The sequence below is a fragment of the Macadamia integrifolia genome, chromosome 12, assembly GCF_013358625.1.
Source record: "Macadamia integrifolia cultivar HAES 741 chromosome 12, SCU_Mint_v3, whole genome shotgun sequence".
NCBI lineage: Eukaryota > Viridiplantae > Streptophyta > Magnoliopsida > Proteales > Proteaceae > Macadamia > Macadamia integrifolia.
Window position 1 is genome coordinate 30,122,762 of NC_056568.1, and position 21,822 is coordinate 30,144,583.

The following is a 21,822-nucleotide window of genomic DNA, read 5'->3' on the forward strand; positions in this document are numbered from 1 at the left end:
TGCCTTGCCCTACTTAGTGCATCACCCTTGAGCATCTTTGATGCAAGCACGCCCCATCCCGCCTTTGTGCATCATCTGGCTAGGGATGTCAAAACTTAGCCTGAATCGGTAAACCATAAATGACCTAGAATTGATCAAATCAAACTGAAGTCTTAATGGGTTGGTTTCGATTTTGGATATTATGACCCCAGACCAGATCGAATCGATCGCAATAGAAACAGACCCAAAATCAAACCGTAAACTGATACAAAACCTGGACAGAAACCAAAACCAACCCAAAATTCCTTAAAAAATCAAGTTTTTTTTTGCATTATGTTGTATAAATTTGCATAGCATGTTGAACACAAATCGAACCAAAATCAAAACGAATTCGATTATAAACTGAACGAAGCCAAACCAAACGAAAATCAGAACCAAATCGAAACTGATATTTGCTAACTGAAACCGATTGGATCTAGAACTAAACCGACGGATTGACACCCCAATCACCCTTGTGTGTCATCGATGCAAGCCCACTCCATCTTGCCTCGCCCTGTGTGACTGTGCATTACCATTGCTGCTATTGAACCTATGCATCGGCCCCTATGGAGAAATCGTGAAGAAATCGACAGGTAAGCCGCAGCCCACCCCATCACCATCTATTTTTTTTTGCAAGCCCACCTGAGTCAGTGTTGCACGTGTGCATCGCCGTTGCAAGCCATCCTATGAGGGAAATTGGGGAAAGACGAAAGAAGAAGTGTAGTTTTTATTTTTATTTTTTCCGAAATAGATTATTAACTTACATAAGTACTTTTTAAAACTTCAACAGAAAAAGTACTTTTGAAGGAAAATTACTTTCTTTAATAGAAATGATGCCAAATAGATCCATACATTTTTTTTTAGTAGAACATAAATGTGCTCAAGGCGAATTTACTCACACACAAGAGAAAAGGGGAGGGGAATACGTGTGACCGGGTGTTGATCCGTAGATCACAAATTGAACTCGCCTTCTTTATCAACAGAGACTGCAACCAATGCACTATGCATTGGATTCACGTATTCCAAAAAACTCAAACGATCCAAAGAAAGTGTAATTTTTTACAAACGTTGCCATACACTGTTTTTTTGATAAAGAACGTTCCCATTCACAGTTTCACACCCTTACATACCCAGTTGCATTGCCTCTTCGGTCTGTGGACCCTGCTCTCATTCTTGGGTTGGTAACCGTTTGAATCCTTTGAACTCTTGCCTCGCTTTGTACCCAGAAAAAAAGAAAAAGGAACTCTTGCCTCGCCTAATGCTATTTCACAGTTCTACGGCGCTATCTCTGAAGAACCCAAGGCATTTTATAGTTTTATAATCTGTTCTTGGTGGCCCCTGCTTCTCCTTCATGGACAGGACGAGCCAGGGATTCAGATCGAGATATAGGATGTGTCTCTTGGCTGTCTTCGGGAGTCGCAGCGTGGTATGAATTAACTCCCTCTCCAGTCTCCAACGATGCTGAAGCTGTTTTAGTTTCACGAAGCGAAGTTGATCATCTATGCGAAGTGGGTTTCTGGTTTGAGTCTGGAAGTCAAGGTTAGACCTCTGCTTCTTTGCTGTTCTGGATGAAAAGGATGTTATTTCATCATTGAACGACTTACGATAGCCTTAAGTGGTGGTTTTTCTAGTTCCCGTTATCTCTTTCATGGAGTAATGAATTGAAAGGTTGCAGCTCGTCTCTGAGCGTTCTTCGATCAACCTTCTTCTTCCTTTCCTGTTTCCTGGTTTATTCTACTTATCTTTCGCCTTCTGTTGTTCGTTTTGCTCGTCTTCCTCTTCTTTCCTTTATATTTCACTAAAGGAATCAGGGTCTTTGCTGTTGATAGATAGCATTATTTACCGGGGTTCGGTGAAATATCTTGTTGAACTATGATCCTACCTTTCTTCGTTTTCTATCTTTCGTAAGAACCTTATTGTAATTTTGAACAGTATTAAAGATTTGAATCGATCAAAAACTCTAGGAGTTTTACTTCAAGATGTTTTGGATGCTAAATGTGATATTTCCGTGATAGACCCCCTGATCTGAAAGGTAGTTGAATCTTAATGAGTTCAGTTCAGTAGTTGTAAAGTACAACTGTGGAACTAAACGAGGTTTCTGCTCCTTCTTACGAAAGATATCTTCTCCTTGAAAAAGGATCTTCGGGTAGATTTATTTTAGCTTTTCATTATATGTATTAAGTGTGGCAATGTCTTCTTCCAGACCCAACCAGTCCACGAGTAGTTCTAGCAGATCTAGACACAGTGCTAGGATTATCGCTCAGACCACTGTTGATGCAAAGCTTCATGCAGACTTTGAGGAATTGGGTAGTTCATTTGACTACTCAACTTCTGTGCGCATAACTAACAAGGTATCTGGTGATCAGCAACCCACGTCTGATAGAGTAACCACAGCTTACCTCCATCACATACAGAAAGGCAAGCTGATCCAACCTTTTGGTTGCTTGTTAGCCCTAGATGAGAAGACTCTTAAGGTTATTGCCTATAGCGAGAATGCCCCAGAGATGCTAACCATGGTTAGCCATGCTGTCCCCAGCATGGGAGACTACCCAGTGCTTGGCATTGGCACAGACGTGAGGAGCATTTTTACTTCCCCTAGTGCCTCTGCATTGCAGAAGGCCCTAGGATATGGGGAGGTTTCTTTGTTGAATCCTGTCTTAGTGCATTGTAAAACTTCTGGGAAGCCCTTCTATGCAATTGTCCACAGAGTTACAGGTAGTTTCATCATTGACTTTGAGCCCGTGAAGCCATATGAGGTACCTATGACCGCTGCTGGGGCCCTCCAGTCATACAAACTTGCTGCCAAGGCGATTGCACGCTTACAGTCATTGCCAAGTGGGAGCATGGATAGGCTGTGTGACACGGTAGTCCAGGAGGTTTATGAACTTACAGGTTATGACAGGGTCATGGCCTACAAATTTCATGAGGATGATCATGGTGAAGTTGTGTCTGAGATCACCAAACCAGGTCTTGAACCGTATCTGGGTCTACATTATCCAGCCACTGACATCCCTCAGGCAGCAAGGTTCCTCTTCATGAAGTGCAAGGTTCGTATGATATGTGATTGCCATGCGAAGCATGTAAAGGTACTGCAGGATGAGAAGCTTACATTTGATTTGACATTGTGTGGGTCGACACTGAGGGCCCCACACAGCTGCCACTTACAGTATATGGCGAACATGAGCTCCATTGCTTCTTTGGTTATGGCTGTGGTTATTAATGAAGGAAATGAAGAAAGTGAGAACTCTGGTTCTTTGCAGCCACAGAAGAGGAAGAGGCTCTGGGGCCTTGTGGTCTGCCATAACACAACTCCGAGGTTTGTTCCCTTCCCTCTACGCTATGCCTGTGAGTTTCTAATCCAGGTCTTTGCCATTCATGTCAATAAGGAGATAGAATTAGAAAACCAGATTCTCGAGAAGAACATATTACGTACACAGACACTCTTATGTGACATGCTGATGCGGGATGCACCTCTAGGAATTGTTTCACAGAGTCCTAATATAATGGATCTGGTAAAGTGTGATGGGGCTGCACTTTTGTACAAAAATAAAATCTGGCTACTTGGAATGACTCCAACCGAATCCCAGATACATGAGATAGCCACATGGCTCTCTAACTCTCACATGGATTCCACAGGGTTGAGTACAGATAGCCTGTATGATGCGGGGTTTCCAGGGTCTCTTTCTCTTGCTGATTTAGTATGTGGGATGGCAGCAGTTAGGATAAATTCTAATGATATGCTTTTCTGGTTCCGGTCCCCCACTGCTGCTGAGGTTCAATGGGGAGGAGCAAAACATGATCCAAATGATAAGGATGATGCAAGAAGGATGCACCCACGATCATCATTCAAGGCTTTCCTTGAAGTCGTTAAGACAAGGAGTTTACCTTGGAAGGATTATGAGATGGATGCCATCCATTCTCTGCAGCTTATTCTCAGGAATGCTTTTAATGAGATTGAATCCACAGATATGAACACTAGCATGATCTACTCACGGCTTAACGATCTAAAGATTGAAGGGATGGAGGAGCTAGAAGCAGTGACAAATGAGATGGTGCGTTTGATTGAGACAGCCACAGTGCCAATATTGGCAGTCGGGTTTGATGGGCTCATTAATGGGTGGAATATCAAAATTTCTGACCTAACTGGGCTGCCTGTTGATCAGGCAATCGGGAAACATTTGCTCACTTTAGTTGAAGATTCTTCAATTAATACAGTCAAGAAGATGCTGCACTTGGCACTTCAGGGTATGTCCTTACTTTCTTTTTGGTTCTTTTTCAAACCCCATATGTTTTGTTTTGCGTGATCTCATTTTCATTATTTAATGGCCATATCCCCTGTGAATAACATGGATGCAGAATGATTTAAGTATAGAATTTCATGCTGCCTAATTGTTTATTTAAGAAATATGGAAGAGGGTGGTTGTTTGGAGACTGTTTCCCTGGCACATTTTACCAATCTAAGAGTAAAGAAATCAGTTACTTCTGCCGTTGTTTATGTTAAAATGTTGCGATTACCTGTTTCTGAGTTATTGTTTCTGGTCAGGGAAAGAGGAGCAAAACATCCAATTTGAGATGAAAAATCATGGTTCAAGGGCAGACAGTGGTCCTGTTAGCCTGGTTGTGAATGCTTGTGCAAGCAGGGACCTTCAAGAAAATGTTGTGGGGGTGTGTTTTGTGGCTCAAGATATGACTGGTCAGAAGGCAGTTATGGACAAGTTTACTCGGATTGAAGGAGATTACAAAGCGATTGTACAGAACCCAAATCCACTAATTCCCCCAATATTTGGAATGGATGAATTTGGTTGGTGCTCAGAGTGGAACCCAGCAATGATCAACTTGTCTGGATGGGATCGGGAAGCAGTGATTGATAAGATGTTACTAGGTGAGGTTTTTGGGACTCACAAGGCATGTTGTCGACTCAAAAATCCCGAAGCTTTTGTAAATCTTGGGATTGTATTCAATAATGCAATAATGGGTCAGGAAACTGAGAAGGTTTCATTCAGTTTCTTTGGAAGGGATGGGAAATATGTGGATTGCCTTCTCTCTGTGAGCAAGAAATTGGATGGAGAGGGTAGGGTAACCGGGGTCTTCTGCTTCTTGCAGCTTGCTAGTCAAGAGCTACAACAGGCACTACATGTGCAGCGACTATCAGAACAAACCGCTTTTAAGAAACTAAAGGAATTGACTTATATAAGACAGCAGATTGGGAATCCTCTCTCTGGGATTATATTTTCTCAGAAGATGATGGAGGGTTCCGATTTGGGTGAAGAACAAATACAGCTTTTGCATACCAGTGTTCGATGTCAACACCAACTGAATAAAATTCTTGATGGCAATGATCTTGGGAGCATCATGGATGGGTATGATTTTTTCATTATTTGTTTGCGTCAAATTATTGAATAGTAGACAACCAGTAAAAGCAATAACAATTAATATGTCATGTTATTCTGTTAGTCTGTGAAACTTATTCATAGGCTGTAATTTCGATTATTGTAAGAAAATTCTTAACTGAGAAAAGGGACTAGAGAGTTCAAAATTAGTCTATTAAAAAAGAGAATGTTCTCACAAGAAAGCCAAGAAAAGGGTAGGTCAAGAAAACAAAACAAAACAAACAAAAAAGTACACTCAATAATTAAACTCTTTAAGATAACTAAGTTTTGGGTTGTGACCAGTTGAACCAAAATTCAAACACCTTTTGCGTAGAGTATAGAGTACTATAATAATTTTAATGATGCTGATCGACATCAACACAACATTCAGTGGTTAAGTAGTAGTAGTAGTAAATTAATTATTTTAATGATGCTGATCAACATCAACACAACATGCAGTAATTATCGGCAAGTATTTTTGGTAGAAATTTTTAATATTTTTTAATTACGTTTTAGATATTTATAGTTTTCTGAATAATAATTTTGTTTTTTTGCTTGTCTAGCTTTCTGACCAAAGTTGTTGAACCTTCCAACCCCATCCCTCTAAAGGAATTTCAAATGCTGTTCTACTAAAAGTTTCCCATGTAAATAAAGGATGGGCTTCCTCAAGGATGAACTATATCTGTGTATCACTTTGAGTCACTAATGCTGATGCTAAACAACTCTTCTGTTCCTCCTATGATTTCTTTCCCTTTGGGATGGTCGATTTGGTGCAGTTTCTATCACCAATGGAATTGATTTAAGTTTTGAAGCTACATGCCTTGAGTGACTCTTGGATGGTCTACTTAAATGAATTCATGCTATTTGATGGCTAATAGAAGAGTTCACCACTGACTCTATGGTCTGTTTCTCTTATCGAAGCTTCCACTGGCTCCCTCTCTGGAAGCCATATGCATCTTGTCCAATATCAGAGAGAAACCAGGTTTTCTATCAAGTCTTAGATAGGGATGCTAACAGGCCAGACTCAGGATGGATCCTAGCAGATCCAAATTTAAGATCCAATTATTGATCCAGCAGATATAGATAACCTGATTAGGGATTCACATCCGATTAGTATCAGATAATTGGATTTGGATTCGGATTGGAGATCCGGTAATCTTAATAAACCTGTCAAATTATTTTCTGATATAAATTCTACCCATAGATACCATCTTTGATGGGGTTTAAATCCACCTAACACTGGTCAGAAAACCAACCACAAGCCAGAATCATAGACAAAGGAAATAGACCAGATTCAAAGAAAATCCAATAAAATAGAATCAAGGACTTAGATGTGAATAAAATTGTGAACAAAAACTAATCAGATGTAGGAGAATGACATACCAAAAATGCAGAACAATCTGAAGGTCAGAGTTTAAGATTTGACAGAGTTCCAGTTCAGCAGGTAATCTCAACACAGAAATAACAGCAGCAATATTGGATAAATTAAACAACAGCAGATCAGAGCGGCCTGAAGTCTGGTTGAAGCCTATTGTGGGGTGAGAGAATAAAACTCCAAAATCTCAGATTATTCAAATGGTTGGATTCTGAGATCAGGTAATCTCCTAATGTAACAAGGAATTCCAAAATAGAACTGCATCAGATATTGACTTCAGAAATTATATATTGACAAAGCATTGATCAAGCAATGTGTCTAGTGATAAGAAACAGCAGCTGAAGATTAACTGAGATCATAAGGCTTGTTAGAATCAAATTAATAGTTGAATATAATACAGCAATAAGAAGAAGATACAATAAGAGAGATATGAACTATGGATTCACCAAAGTCAGAGTCACCACTAACCAACTGTTGCATCACCACATCACCAAAAGATTTCATGAAGCAAAATTCATAATGAAGTCAAATCATGAGCTCCTGCTCAGCAGCTTCTTTATTTATAAAACATCATAATGAGATTCCTAATAGGAATCAACAACAATAAAGAAATCAATATAGACAAAGGATAGGACCCTTAGGTCAATATACCTAGTGAAGTGTCCCACTCCCATCGGTCTAAAACACTACTAGATTATAGCGTCCAATTAATTAAAATTTAAAACAAGGGTGCCTTAACTAATTTAAACACGTAAGTAGATATGATAGTATTCTAATTAGGCAGGACTCTAGTTCAACTAGAAATAAGAATTTAACTAAATAAAAGCAAACAAATAAAGAACCAAAACAACAATCCCACTATGGAGAAGGTTGAGCTGGTTCACTGCTGGCCCAAATCAGGTGCACCAAGTTCAGAACTGTTGTAATAATGGGTTTTAGGGAAAGTGTCAGTTGTCAAACATACCCTTAGATGTTTAATGGTCTTTGTAATTCTCTAGAACCTTTTCTCCATTATTATAAATAAAGAGGGCTGGTGTCATATTTCGCACAAGTCATTATCCCATCCAGCATGGAATCAGAGCCATAGGATCTGAAATGGTAAGGGCTCTCTCTTTTTTTTGTTAATTTCTCTCTCTCAGGGCCTTCCTCCATCTGCGCCTACCTCCATTTCTCTTTAATTGCCTCTTCCTCGTGGTGGGAGCTTCTTAAACCACTAAGAGGATTTCTAGCCTCCATCCATCCTTCCCGTGGGCTCTCAGTATTTTTTCTGCAATGATCTGAGAGACCTAGACCCCTTTTTTTCCATCTCTTTTTCAGGGTTTTCTTTTCCTTGAAATCGTTTTTCCATTGCCAAAATGCTTTTCCCTGCTTGATTCTCCGATCTTTTGATGTTTGTTGCAATTGGTGCTCCTTATCCTTGTAATGGTATGTACCAACCACTTTTCCGTTTGAGGCCTCTGTTCTAGAGCTATCCCCAAAATCGATTTCTTAGGGTTTTTCTCCCTTTATCGATTTTTGGGTTTTCAAGCCTTTTTGATTTTCTTGTGTTGTTTCTATCTTCGGCTAGTGTCTCTTTTATTTTCATAGCCCCTTTGAATAGCAATCATGTCTACCAGCTCTTCAGCTTCTACCGGCGGAGGCACCATAGCTCTTTCTACCTTTCCTCGTTGTGCTATCAAGCTTACTGGCACAAACTACCTTATGTGTTCACGCTCGGTCTGCATCTCCATCAAGTCTCGTGGCTATTACGAGTACCTCATTGGAACCACGAAGCGTCTGACCATCAGTTTTGAGATCGACAAGTGCGGGTGTGCCAACTCTCTAGTTATGGCCTTCCTTGTCAACTCTATGTTGCCACAACTTTCGCGTGGCTATCTTCTCATTGACTCTGCTGCGAAGATCTAGAAGTTTGTCCAGGATATCTATTCCTAGGTGGGGAATGATGCTCAGGTCTTTGAGCTTCGCCTGAAGGTTCGTGATCTGAGGCAGAGAGGGCTCACTTTGTCATTGTACTACTATGAATTGTGGACACTGTGGATTGAACTTGACTTCTATGAGGAGTATACTCCTTCCACCCCTGCAGATGTCACCAGTTTTCAGAAGTGAGAAGACAAGATCCGGGCTTATGACTTTCTGGCAGGTATGAATGTGGAGTTTGATCAGCTGCAGACTGTAGTCCCAGGTTTTGAGTCGTGACCCCTTCATACGTTGGATCAAGCTTATGCTTTGATCCAATTGGAGGACAGCCGATGTACCACTATGCTTCCATAGCCTACTGCGACTCCTAGTAAGAGATCTGCACTTGTCTTTGGCACTTAATCCCTTAGTGCAACCCCACAGATTGGTGGCTCCTTTACCAAAACTCCATTGAAGTGCAATTGTTGTGGGAAGGAGCGTCACACCAAGGAGCACTGCTGGAAACTTCATGGCTGCTTGCTGATACATCTAGCAAAGGGCGAGGGAAGGGTTGTTCCGGTACACCTGGGCAGGCTAACCATACTGAGAGCCCCGACTCTGACTCTACTCTTAGCACCTCTGATGAGCTTATTGCTCTCCAACGTCTTTTAACACGTTCGGACTCTTCTGTATAAGCCACTGCGAGCTTTGCTTATTCCACCTCTTTTGGGTCAGGTATCTCCTTCTGTGGCCATATTATGTCTGTCCCTTCTACCCCTTGGATTATAGACTCTGGGGCTTCTGATCATATGGCAGACTGCTTACCTCTTTTCTCACAGTACAGTTCTTACCCTGGTAATGGTAGGGTCAAGTTGGCTAAAGGGACTTATTCCACTATTCAGGGAAAGGGCTCTATTAGCTGTACCCCTTCTTTTTCCCTTTCTATTGTATTGCATATTCCTTCTTTTCCCACTAACCTTTTGTCCATTAGTAGTCTTACTTCTAGTCTTAATTGCAAAGTCACTTTTATCCCATCTTATTGTGTTTTTCAAGATCTGGTGACAGGGCCAACAATTGGCTCTGGTAGGGTGCGTGGTGGTCTGCATCTGCTTGATGATGACTTGGCATTGGTCTTTGGTCAGGCTCTTCGGACTTCTTCTACGTCACCTCCCATCTCTGAGTTACTATAATGGCATCGTCGGTTAGGACATCCCTCTTTGGGAACTTTAGCTAGGTTTTTCCTTCTTTTAAAAATTGTTATTCGAGTTACTTTTTTTTTTTTTTTTTTTGGTGATGCATGTGTTTTGACCAAAGAAACTCAGACCACTTATTCTGTTTCTGAAAATAAAAGTGTCACTCCTTTTTTATTGATACATTTTGATATTCGGTTGTTTGTTTCTTTTATTGATTGTCATTCTCGGACCACTTGGGTTTATATGCTGCGAACCAAGGGCGGGACCTTTTATTGCTTTCAGCAGTTTTACCGCATGGTTCAGACTCAGTTTGGTGCTCCCATTAAGATCCTTCGAAGCGACAATGGCCATGAATACTTTGAAGGGTTCTTTCAGGCTTGCCTTTCTGATCATGAGATATTCCATCAGACTAGTTGTGTGGATACACCGGCTCAGAATGGGGTTGCTAAGCGGAAGAATCACCACCTTTGTGAGGTAGCACGCTCTCTTATGTTTGAGATGCATGCTCCTCCCCAATACTGGAGTGACGATTCTCGTTACTACCTTTCTTATTAACCTAATGCCTTCTCAGGTCCATTCTTTCTGCTCCCATCTGGATCTTCTCCAAGATTCCACTGCTTTTCCTGTTCCTCCTAAGGTATTTGGTAGTGTTGGCTATGCTCGCGACATCATCCTCATGGAGGCTTTGATCCTTGTGGTCTCCAGTGTATTTTTTGGGGTATGCTCCCACTTAGAAAGGCTATTGGTGTTTTCATCCTCCCACTCGGTGTTGGTTTATGACTATGGATGTTGTCTTTCACGAATCTGCGTCCTACTACGTTGTGACATCTCTTTAAGGGGAGTCTCCTTCCATTGTGGAAGATGTGTCATCGCTTTTGAAATTGCTATCCCTGCCAGTATCTCATTTCAAGGGAAGAGTGACACTCTTGCTTCACCTCGGCTAGAGATACGTGTTTATAGTCGCAGAGAGTAGGCTCAGACCACTACACATCCAACATCTACCCTACCATGCCAGTTGTCTCCTTGGACCCATGTAATTCTCCTTCTTCTGTTGATTAGTCTCTTGAGTTGGCTATTTTTATTTGTAAAGGCACTAGGTCTTGTACTTTATATCCTATTGCTAAAATAGTTTCTTATAACTCACTTTCTCCTTTTTACTATAGTTTTGTCTTTTCTTTCCTTTGGGTCCATTCCTTATACCTGGTAGGAAGCGAGTGTAGACTTACAATAGCAGACAGCTATGGTTGAAGAGATGCAGGCTCTGAAAAAGAATGGCACATAGGATCTGGTATGTCTTTCCTCACAAAAGAAGACAGTTGGGTGTAAGTGGGTTTTCACAGTTTAACAGAAGGCTGATAGTATAACGGTACAAGGCCATACTTGTTGGCAAGGGCTTCACTAAGACTTATGAGATTGACTACCAAGAGACTTTTGCTCCAATTGCTAAGATGAACACAATTTGTGTTATCTTAGCTTGTGCCGCTAACTTAGATTGAGATCTCTAACAGATAGATGTGAAGAATGCCTTCCTTCATAGGAAACTTGATGAGGAAGTGTATATGGACATTCCTCTTGGGTTCACTTGTTCCAAAACCCAAAGGAAGGTATTCCGTATGCAAGCTGAAGCGTGCATTGTATGGGCTGAAGCAATCCCCTCGTGCTTGGTTCGGGCGTTTCCATAAGGTTATGGTTGCTACAGGCTACTCTCAAAGCAATACTAACCACACTCTGTTCATTAAGATATCTGGTGGGAAGATTGCTATCCTGATAGTCTATGTAGATGATATTGTTGTTACTGGTGATGATCTAGCTGAAATCTCTCGCCTCAAGAGATATTTGAGTGAGGAATTTGAGATCAAAGATCTAGGACAAATTCATTACTTCCTTAGCATTGAAGTTGCTAGGTCTTTTCATGGGATATACTTGTCTCAGTGGAAGTATGTGCTTGATCTTCTTTTTAAGATAGGCATGTTGGGATGTAAGCCGACAGACACTCTTATTGAAGCTAACGGTCACTTGAGTAGCAAAGAAGGTGATCCTGTGGATAAGGGGAGATATTAGAGATTAGTGGGGCATTTGATCTATCTTTCTCATACACGCCCTGGCATAGCATTTTTCGTCAGCCTGGTTAGTCAGTAGAAGCATGATCCCTACTCCATTCATAAGGAAGTTATGTTGCCTATTCTCTGGTACTTGAAATCTGCCCCAGGACGTGGCATCATTTTTTCTCCTCATGATCACCTTCGGGTGGAGGCCTTCACGGATGCTGATTGGGCATATTCCCCTGATGACCTCAAGTTTACTACTGTCTATTGGTTATTGCACCTTTATTGGTGGTAACCTTGTTACATGGCGATGCAAGAAGCAAGTCGTGGTTGCTCGTTCAAGTGTCGAAGCAGAGTTTCGTGCTATGACACATGTCATTTGTGAGCTCCTATGGCGTCATGGTCTTCTTACAGATTTGGATGTCCCTGCCACCCTTCCTATGCAGCTCTTTTGTGACGGTAAATCTGCCATTAGCATGGTTCACAACCCTGTCCAGCATGATCAAACCAAACATGTGGATTTTGAACGACACTTCATCAAAGAAAAGCTAGATATGGGTCTTATCACTCTGCCTATTGTTCCCAGTAGTGAGCAACTAGCTGATGTATTTACTAAATGTCTTTGTAGTAAGATGTTTCATTCGATTATCTGTAAGTTAGGCATATGTGATAACTATGCACCCACGAGGGAGTGTTGTAATAATGGGTTTTAGGGAAAGTATCAGTTGTTAAACGGACCCTAGAGGTTTAATGGTCTTTGTGATTCTCTAGAACTCTCTCTCTCCTTTGTTATATATAAAGAAGGCTGGTGTCATATTTGACACAAGTCATTACCCTGTCCAACAAGAACTGAGTCAACTTGGTCGAGTTACTGAGTTGACTCTGATTTTTTTTTTCCCTTTAGTATATTTCATCATCAATCTTTAACAAAAAGTGTATAGTTTTATAGGGAAAAGGTGGTGGCGTGCCCAGCATGGCAGCATGTATCATCCTCTCTCCTCCCCCTTTGGAAAGACCTCCTTGCTCTCCTGTGTCCAGCCCTATGATTGGTGCATGCCGCTAGCTAATTGAAAGCTGGTGGCATGCCCAACCCTCTCCCATTTTCATATTACTAATTAAATAAATATGTTATAAGTAGTACCCCTAAAAAAAAAAAAAAGAAGCATGAAGTATCTGTTACATATGAGAATATAGCATATTATAAGTATTATGTATGGTATGTTATATCTATTTAATGTGATGCTATATATGTGATTTATATATATATATATTTGTTTTATACGTGTTATCCACCTAAACGGAATGGATACACATTGATCCACCAAGTGGATTCTAGCTTTTCTTGTCTGACCATGGAGTCAATAAAAAGCTGTTGCATCCTGCACTATCATATCCCCATGTGTTCCAAGTTCTTCATGACTTAATTCATGAAATGACATAGGTGGATGGAGGGAATCCATGTTGCATACCATTGGGATTTACTTGAACCAGTTATATTAGTAACAAATTCAGTACTCATTAAATATGAATTAATAAATTGGTGAATTGCTACTATTAGGCGTTCCAGTGGACCTTAAGATTAACTCTGAAAGCTATATTTCTACCAGAATGCCCTCAATGAGTTTTGTGCTATAAACTGACACTGTTCTTTCTCCTCTTCTCTTTCTCCTCTCTCCCTTTATATTCTTCTTTTCATCTATTTTTTCTATCCTCTCATTTCTCCAGCATCTTATATGGATTTCTGGCCATGCATCTAATACTGTATGATATCGATGTTAACAGCTATTTGGATTTAGAAATAGTTGAGTTTACCCTGCAAGAAGTGCTGGCTGCTTCAATTAGTCAAATCATGATTAAGAGCAATGATAAAGGTGTTCGGATCATCAATGATACAGCAGAGGAAATCATGGCCGAAATCCTCTATGGAGACAGTCTGAGGCTTCAACAGATACTTGCTGATTTTTTGTCAATATCTATGAATTTTACACCAACTGGAGGTCAGCTTGCTCTTGCTGCCTTTCTGACCAAAGATAAGCTGGGAGAATGTGTTCATATTGCATGTCTGGAGCTTAGGTATTGATCCATTCACTGGTTCATACATTTATGGTTTGCATCATTTTGTAAATAGTATTGAAATCCTGTTCCTAGTATTTGGCAAGTCTCTAGAATTTTATTTATATATAGATCTATATACTAGCTTTGTGTGCTAATTCTTCTTTTCCTCGGTTCCTACTGTTATTGTGTGTGATAGTTTGATTTGATTTGATTTCTGAAAAATGGTTGCTACGGGTGATTGGTACTTTATAGGATTGTTATAGTTGAGGTTTGGAAGCTGTCTCCTGTTGATCCCCTTGGCTCAAAAGTTGATATAGCATGATATAGCAATTAAATCCAAGCTGGGGGCCAACCGCAGCTGCATGGGTCACAGGGCATTATTTACCATCTATTGGATACAATGTCTTCCTGTTCTACAACATGAATATTGCATTACCTCTATATTTGTAGTCATAGTTTTAAGCTGGAGTAACTGTCATTGAGGTGACCCAGCAATTCAAGGGTGGGCTAGGCAACACTGACCTAGGTGATGGAGAAACTAGGTGTATGCCTAGGTTGTCATTTTGATTGGTGAATGCCTGACTAATAAAGTGTCTGTATATGCGCTTTTGTTCTGTTTTATTTGATGTGATGTATATGTATCACAAGTATTTCTTACAGTGTCATTTTCTATTTGTCATCATGTGCAGAAAAACAAAATTAGTTGAATGCTCTTTCTCAAGTTTTTTGCTTCCTTTGCAAATATATCTTTACGTGCTTGCGTTATAACACAAACTCAAATGGGCTTCATGGTTGGGAATCATAGAACTCGAGAACCTCCTGGTTGAATTAAACATTTCACATCAGCCAATTTTTCTGGTCTTGCCACTGTGCCTGGTTTAACAAGTATGTTTAATAGTGCATTTTCTGTCAAGTTGTTTTGCATGACTAATTGGAAAACGTTTAACTGATACACGGAGGCTTCTATGCTCATGACACTTGATAGCAACTGTGGTACCTGGACACTTCAAAATAGATGTGGAGTTTGCCTCTGATATGGCTACTCAGATTAATTGTTATAAAGTTGTTTATCGGTTCAAATAATGTCCTGCAGTTGAGTTTGACATTGGGCTTGTCTATGTATATGAGAAACATGAGAATCCACTCATGTTGTAAACTAGAGTCAGCCTCAGTTGTCATTTGTCTCTTTAAGCATTTGGGTCTTGTTGCATATTGGTTGTCCTTGTTGGCAACCTTGGCCACGTGTCAATGATGAGGTGGTCAGAGATGATGTCATGGTTGTGTATGATCACTAAGTTATCTTGATAGTGCTCAGAGACGTGTCACACATTGCATGCGTGAAAGTGGAAGTAGTGTGTGAAGGACCCTTCATTAAAAGGGAAGAAATCATTGTTTTATACAATGGCAGCACGTTTGAGGGTATTTTCGGAAATCTAGATGAAATATTTAAAAAAATACGTGCATGTAAGTTGTAGATCCTTGAGCTCTGAGTCTATCACAATTGGAATCACGTCGATCGGATATCGGAGTAAAAAGATAGGACGTGTTCTTCAGGCCAACGTGTAAGCTGAAAAAGGCAATGTCTTATACATTAGTTGGGTTCAATCCAATTTTTGAAATTTATGCATTACATCTGGGTTGAAAGTATACACATGAGAAATGTAATTCTTTGAGTCTTCTATCCGTAAGAGAAGAAATCGGGCCAATCGGAATTCAGACGAGAGAGATGATCATTTTCGTATGATCGCTTTGAAACAAAGCCAACCCAGTTTCTTATGACGGGTTCAGTTCACATGACTTTGAGTTGAATTTTGAGATATTTTGGAGAAGAATTAAAGGAAATGATATTTTTACAAAAGTTGTAGATATTTGAATCTACTTCAGAAGCAACAAGAATCGGTTTATATGGAGTTATATATAAAAAATTAACTCTCGCATTGAGGTAAGGTCAATCTGCCAGAGTAGATTCCGGTCTGAACCGGGTGGTTAAATCTACACGATTTTGGGGTTTTTGTTGGACCTTTTTAAGTGGATTTTGGGGATTTTCTTTCATAACTTCTTGAAGAACAAAAGGAAGAACATCCCTAGAAGAGAAAAGCGGAGAAAACAGAAGAAGCCAAGTGTATGTTCTCATGCTTAAATCTTGGGAAAAACCTTTGTTTGAAGATTTTTACGTATTGAATACTTTAGTGCCATCACCACCAAGCTTGAGAAGCCATTAAAGACAACATTGAAGGTTGGAGAAGGGTTTTGGAGTTCATTAAAGACAAATAAGCTTCTTGTGTGTGATAGAAGAAGAAGAAGGAGAAGGCAAAGAAGATGGGATCACCATCTTCAACTCTTGAAGGTTTAAGATTCTCCATCAAGTTCATTAAAGACAAAGAAGCTCCTTGTGTATGATAGAAGAAGAAGAGGAAGAAGACAAAAAAAATGATAAACCATCTTTTTCTCTTGAAGGTTTAAGATTAGCCATCAAAGAGGGAAATTTGAAGATTCCAGTGTATATAGGAATCTCAAAGAAGCTCTCCACCTCTTACTAGTTAAGTGAGGTAATCTTTGCCCACCAAGTTCTATTTTGTATGACCTAGGTTGTTAAAGTTGCATAACCTAAGATATTGATTGTAAAGGGAGGGACTTGTACTTGTATCTATCATCATATACCTTGTAGAGGGGGGGGGGTGAAACCCTAGCCTGAGTATTATCTCAGGTAGTTAGGTTGAAGCAGGTGTCATAACACCTGGACTGTTGTAATGGTCTCAAGTTAGTTGAGTATTGAGCAAACTATGAAACCCATAAAGGGTGTTGCTCCGTGGAGTAGGTAGTGAATCGAACCACGTATATCTTGTGCCATTTGTGTATGTTTGTATATTGGAATGCGTCGATTGTGAATGCGTGCAAGATGGGTATGCTTGTCTGGTAGACCTGGCCATTGAGTGGTGCAAGGTGGACAAACATAGGATTGTGTGTGTTGAACATAATAAAGGGTAGCTTCAAACAGACATCTCCAGGAAAGATTTTATGGACACTGTTCACCCCCCCCCCTCTTAGTGTTAACTTGGGATTAACAGGTCTTTTAGTTTTGTATGACATTTAGACCTTATAGTTTTTTTTTTAGGTGAGTAAATAAATTCATTACCAAAGAGGAAGAAAAAGGGGGGAGGTGGGAATATACAGCCCCAAGGGGCAAAAAAAAAAAGGAGGAAGAGGGGGAAGGGGGAAGGGGGAAGGGGGAAGGGGGAGGGGGGAGGTGAAGGCCCAAAAAAATAATCATACTAGGCGGGGGGGGAGGTACAAGAAGAGGAGAGCTCCCAGGAAACAACAATGAGCTTATTCCTTAGGGAGTAGCGATAAGGACGGGGAGGCTTACGTAAAAAAAGATGGTTTTCCAAATTGTATCAAAAGAACGAGAGTTGGAAGTCCATTTACGAAGATTTCACTCCATTCAGATATGATTGATGGTCGCCCAAAAGGCTAAGTTCCCAGTAGCATCACATATAGAAGGCTCAAAAACCTCATATCGATCCAAATCCATTCTCTAGCAAAAGGGAGAATCCTTCTCCTAGCAGGCCAACAAGCTTTAAGGACATGCTTCCAGATTTTGGACGTGAAGGGACAGTTGAAGAATAGATGATCAACGTCTTTAGAACCATTCCAGCACAGACAACAAGAAGGGGAAACAGCGATGTGCTGGGAGAGGAGAAAAGAATGAGTGGGGAGGCAATTAGAGAGGGCTCTCCACATGGTGAAGCTATGGCAAGGGATATGGCCAGGGAACCATACAATTTTCCACCAGGGTACTAGGGGGGAAGGGGAACGAACAAAATGCCAAGTTGAGGAGGAGCTGAAAGAACAAGAGGAGGGGGACCAGATGATTCTTTACTTCTTCCCCTGTGCCCAGGGGGATTGGGAGGGCAAGGAACACAAGAGGTCGAGGAGGGAGGAGCAAAAGTAGGAGCGGAAGGAGGAGGGGACCAACCATCTATGGAGATAATCTAGGAGACCAAGGAGAACTTGTCCAGACCAAAGGAGTACACCGATCTGGCTCTGAAAAGAGATAGGAGAACCCCTTGAGGGTGCCAATTGTCAAGCCAAAGAGAGGTGGAGAGGCCATTCGAGATAGAGGAGTGAATTGCCTGGATAGCCACCATCCGAGATAGGCCTTATAGTTTAGATTCTGGTAAAACACATTGAGCTAAAATTTTCTCATTTTCTGGCTAACAATACCTTGGGGCCTCTGGTTCAGTATGCTATTTTCCGTTTTTTACCAAAAGAAAGGAAATTGTCTTTATTTATGTAGTAGATAAGAATTGGACTCTAGGGAGCCCTCGTACAAAAGGTCAGTGAAAACCCTGGTGGTCAAACTAAAAAAAAATTTATTGGCGAGAAAATAAGACATGAGAAGTGAGCCAATCAACAGCCCAGTTTACTTTACGGAATTGGTGTTGTAGATGTATCCATACGAGTTGTGTCAGATGTAGTTGACAGTCTGTCAGAATTGTCCTGTATCTCCATGGAAGATATCAGAGGGATCCAGGAAATATTAAACTACAACAAGAGTGTCATATTCAATAATGAGATTCTGTAAGTTATGAGAAATGGCATAGGACAATGCAGTGCGAAGTGCTAGAGTTTGGCTGTTAGATTAGTAGTAATTCCTAGATATTTAAAAAAAAAAAAACGTGTATATATATACTAGGGCCTTGGGAATCACAAATGAGGCCATCTATCATGGCCAAGATTTGGCTTTGCAGAGCCATCTGTGATCGGGCGGGGGGGGGGGGGGGGGGGGGGGGGGGAGGGCGCCATAAGAGAAGTGGCAGAGGGATGACAAGTGAGGCAGATAAAAGAAATTCTTCAGTGTGAGAGGAAATAGAATGAAGTATGAGAGAGGGGACAAGGGTTTATATTGAAACAGAAAAGGTTCCTCACTTTCCAAATGCTCCAAAGCCAAAGTGGGAGATATGTTGTAAATTTTCCAGGACAAGGGTTGTTACATATAACCTGAAGAATCCATGAAGAAAATGGCATCGTGAAGAGAAGGGGACCATCATGTAGGGGGAAGTGGATAAGGCTTGGTTGAGTTCAGTTAGTATGGTACTTTGGGTCTACTCTTACCATTAAATTAGTTATGGAAGGGAGAATGAGGAACGATTTCATTTCCATACGTGTGTACTGGTTTCTATTGATTATAGTTCTTAATTGAATCCCATAAGGTGCAGAAATGTAGTGATTCAACCCCAAGGCATCTTGTTTGCGCAGCAACTTGAGAGCATGCGCACGCACATATGAAACAAACCACCTAAGTGGGTTCTTACTGAGTTCTGTGTTGGTGTTCCTTCCATTTTTACTATTATCTTTGTCTTTCACGAATCCATGTAGCTAAACCCATGTAGTTGGGATAAGGCTGAGTTGTTGTTATCGTCATCGTTGTTGTATAAAATAATTTAAAATATTAATAAAAATGTGCCTCTTAATCTTCTTGTCGGGTTTGTTTTTGGTCCAAACACCTTGCACCATATCCGTTATATGAGGATGACAGTAATCAACCCAAATCAAGTTTCTGTTGGTATAAAAGCTTAATTTAATTAGGTTCTACATTATAAATCAGATACGTAATCTTGGTGATAAGACTGGGCTACAAAAACTAATTTGTTCTTTCATCTTCATATGGGGGAGAGAAAACTTTCCTATTTTAAAATGATTTTCAAATCCTTATTCAAATAGCTTAGATGGTCAAATTGGATACACTTGTGGCAATAATCCTTTCTCAGGTGCTATTGCTCCAAAATACTCCCCTTCTTAACAAAACTGATGCACAATATTTTGCATCATTTTGGTTGAAAGCATAGAGTATCCAAAAATTCCCCTCCGCCCCGTGTGCATTCACTAGCCTTTTTTCTTTGTTTCAGGATAACACATACTGGAGCTGGGATACCGGAAGAATTGCTGGGCCAGATGTTCGAAAGCTACAGGGAGACATCAGAAGAGGGAATAAGTCTACTTGTCAGCAGGAAACTGTTAAAGCTAATGAATGGAGACATTCGGTATTTGAGGGAAGCAGGCAAGTCATCTTTCCTTATATCTGCTGAACTTGCCTCATCCCAGAAGTACCCATTCTCAAACAGATCTAGGAGGGGAGTAGCTTTGTGAAAGAATGTGTAGAAAAGGACGCGTGATTTTCTTTTTTGTACTTGATTGAGTTTGGTTAACTGCAAGCCTCGCTTCTGTTAATCAGAGTTTGAGAACACCTCCCCTCACCCTCACCCTTTGGGGCGGGGGGGGGGGGGGGGGTGAGGGGGAGAAAAGAGGCTATCATGGCCAGATAGTCATGTAATATGGATGAATCATGCTGCCGTTTACATTGCTATGGAACTTTATAAAGCATTGCTCTTGTTAAAGCGAGCAAGATTGACCTGTGTAGGTACTTTGATAATTTGTATGGTTGCGGTTGTGGACCAAATGTTGGCTTCTATGCCGTATCCGGGATGTAGTGAAGCGCTTTCTTATTTCATGGGTTGTTTCGATTAGATTAGTTGCATGGACTGGTACTCTTATCTTCTTTTTCTCCGGATTGGTCAGGGATTATACAATATTGCCCGGGGGAATGGTTTGGTGTTGGGGTCCTTTTGCCATAAAAGTGAGATGAAATTGGCTGAGGCCTTCTCTCCAATTGATAGGTTTCATTTGTAGTATTCCAAGTAAGGGTATGCATAGTTGGGTTTGGGCTGGGCCTTGATTGTTAGCCCAGGACTAGCCCACTTAAACATAGCTCAGGCCCGGGTCAACCCAAGGCTCAAGGAAAGTCCAAAACATTCCAAGCCAGTCCACCAAAACGCACCGACCCTGGGTTGGGTTCAGGCTAGCCGATAGCCTAAAAGAGTGAATGTACTGTACATAACATATGGTAGTTAGGAAATTACGTTTATGCTATGGATGGCCTTGAAACGATCAACGCTATTTTTTTTTTTTTTTTTTTTTAATGAACTCTATTTGTTTATTAGCCTTGTTTTGTTGTATTTTTTTCCCTTCTAGTAAATAGAATGAAGGTAGGTAAAGCACCTGGACCGAATGAGATCCCAATTAAAGTGTGGAAGTGCCTAGGATCCCACGGTATGTTTTGGCTAACAAAGTTGTTTAACAATGTTATGATTTCCATGAAGATGCTGGATGATTAAAGGAGAAGTATTGTAATCTTGATTTATAAGAACAAAGTGAAATCTAGGATTGCAATAACTATAGAGGTATAAAACTAATGAGGCATAACATGAAACTTTGAGAAAAAGTCATTGAAGCACACTTAAGGTAGAAATTGTGATATCAGAGCATGGTTGGAAAATCAGGTTTTTTGACCCGACTCGTCCGCTCAAAAACCTAGCGAGTTGACCTAGTTAAACCCAATGAGGCCGAGTCTTTTTTTTCCTATTATATATATATATATATATATTTACATACAATAAATATGTAAATAAATCATAAAAATACTGAAAAATATGAAAAGGAAAAAAAATCACATATCAATAATTCGAGGGTTGCAGGCAAGAGCCTTTCTCTTGGTTAGAAGTTAGGTTAGGGTTAAGGATTAGAAAATATAAATTATATCTTCCAACAATCCAACTTTCAATAAAATAAGAACTTTGGATTTAGAAATATGGGAAGTTTCTTGGGTCCCAAGTTCCTTTTGGTAAAAGGAAAGGAGTAGGAGAAGTTGCTAAGTTAGGAGTCTTGGGATTTGGGCTTGTAAAGAGATTTTATTTGATTTTTTTTTTAAACGCCTTTTAATATAATGATCAGATTCGGTGGGTTTTTCTAGACTTGGCCAAAAAATCGAGTCAATGTAGAATCATCTTGACTAGTCTCGAGTCTTGTTCTTT

At 40.4% G+C, this 21,822-nt stretch overlaps 1 protein-coding gene across 1 annotated transcript; it reads left to right on the forward strand.

The window, feature by feature from the left end:
- Positions 1 to 915: 915 nt before the first annotated feature.
- LOC122058202 (phytochrome A) lies at positions 916 to 20,478 on the forward strand. The gene is made up of 4 exons (XM_042620760.1): positions 916 to 4,263; positions 4,562 to 5,378; positions 13,679 to 13,969; positions 19,861 to 20,478. The coding sequence occupies exons 1-4, from the start codon at positions 2,208 to 2,210 to the stop codon at positions 20,099 to 20,101; spliced, it is 3,405 nt and encodes a 1,134-aa protein (XP_042476694.1). The 5' UTR covers positions 916 to 2,207; the 3' UTR covers positions 20,102 to 20,478.
- The last annotated feature ends 1,344 nt before the right edge of the window (positions 20,479 to 21,822 follow it).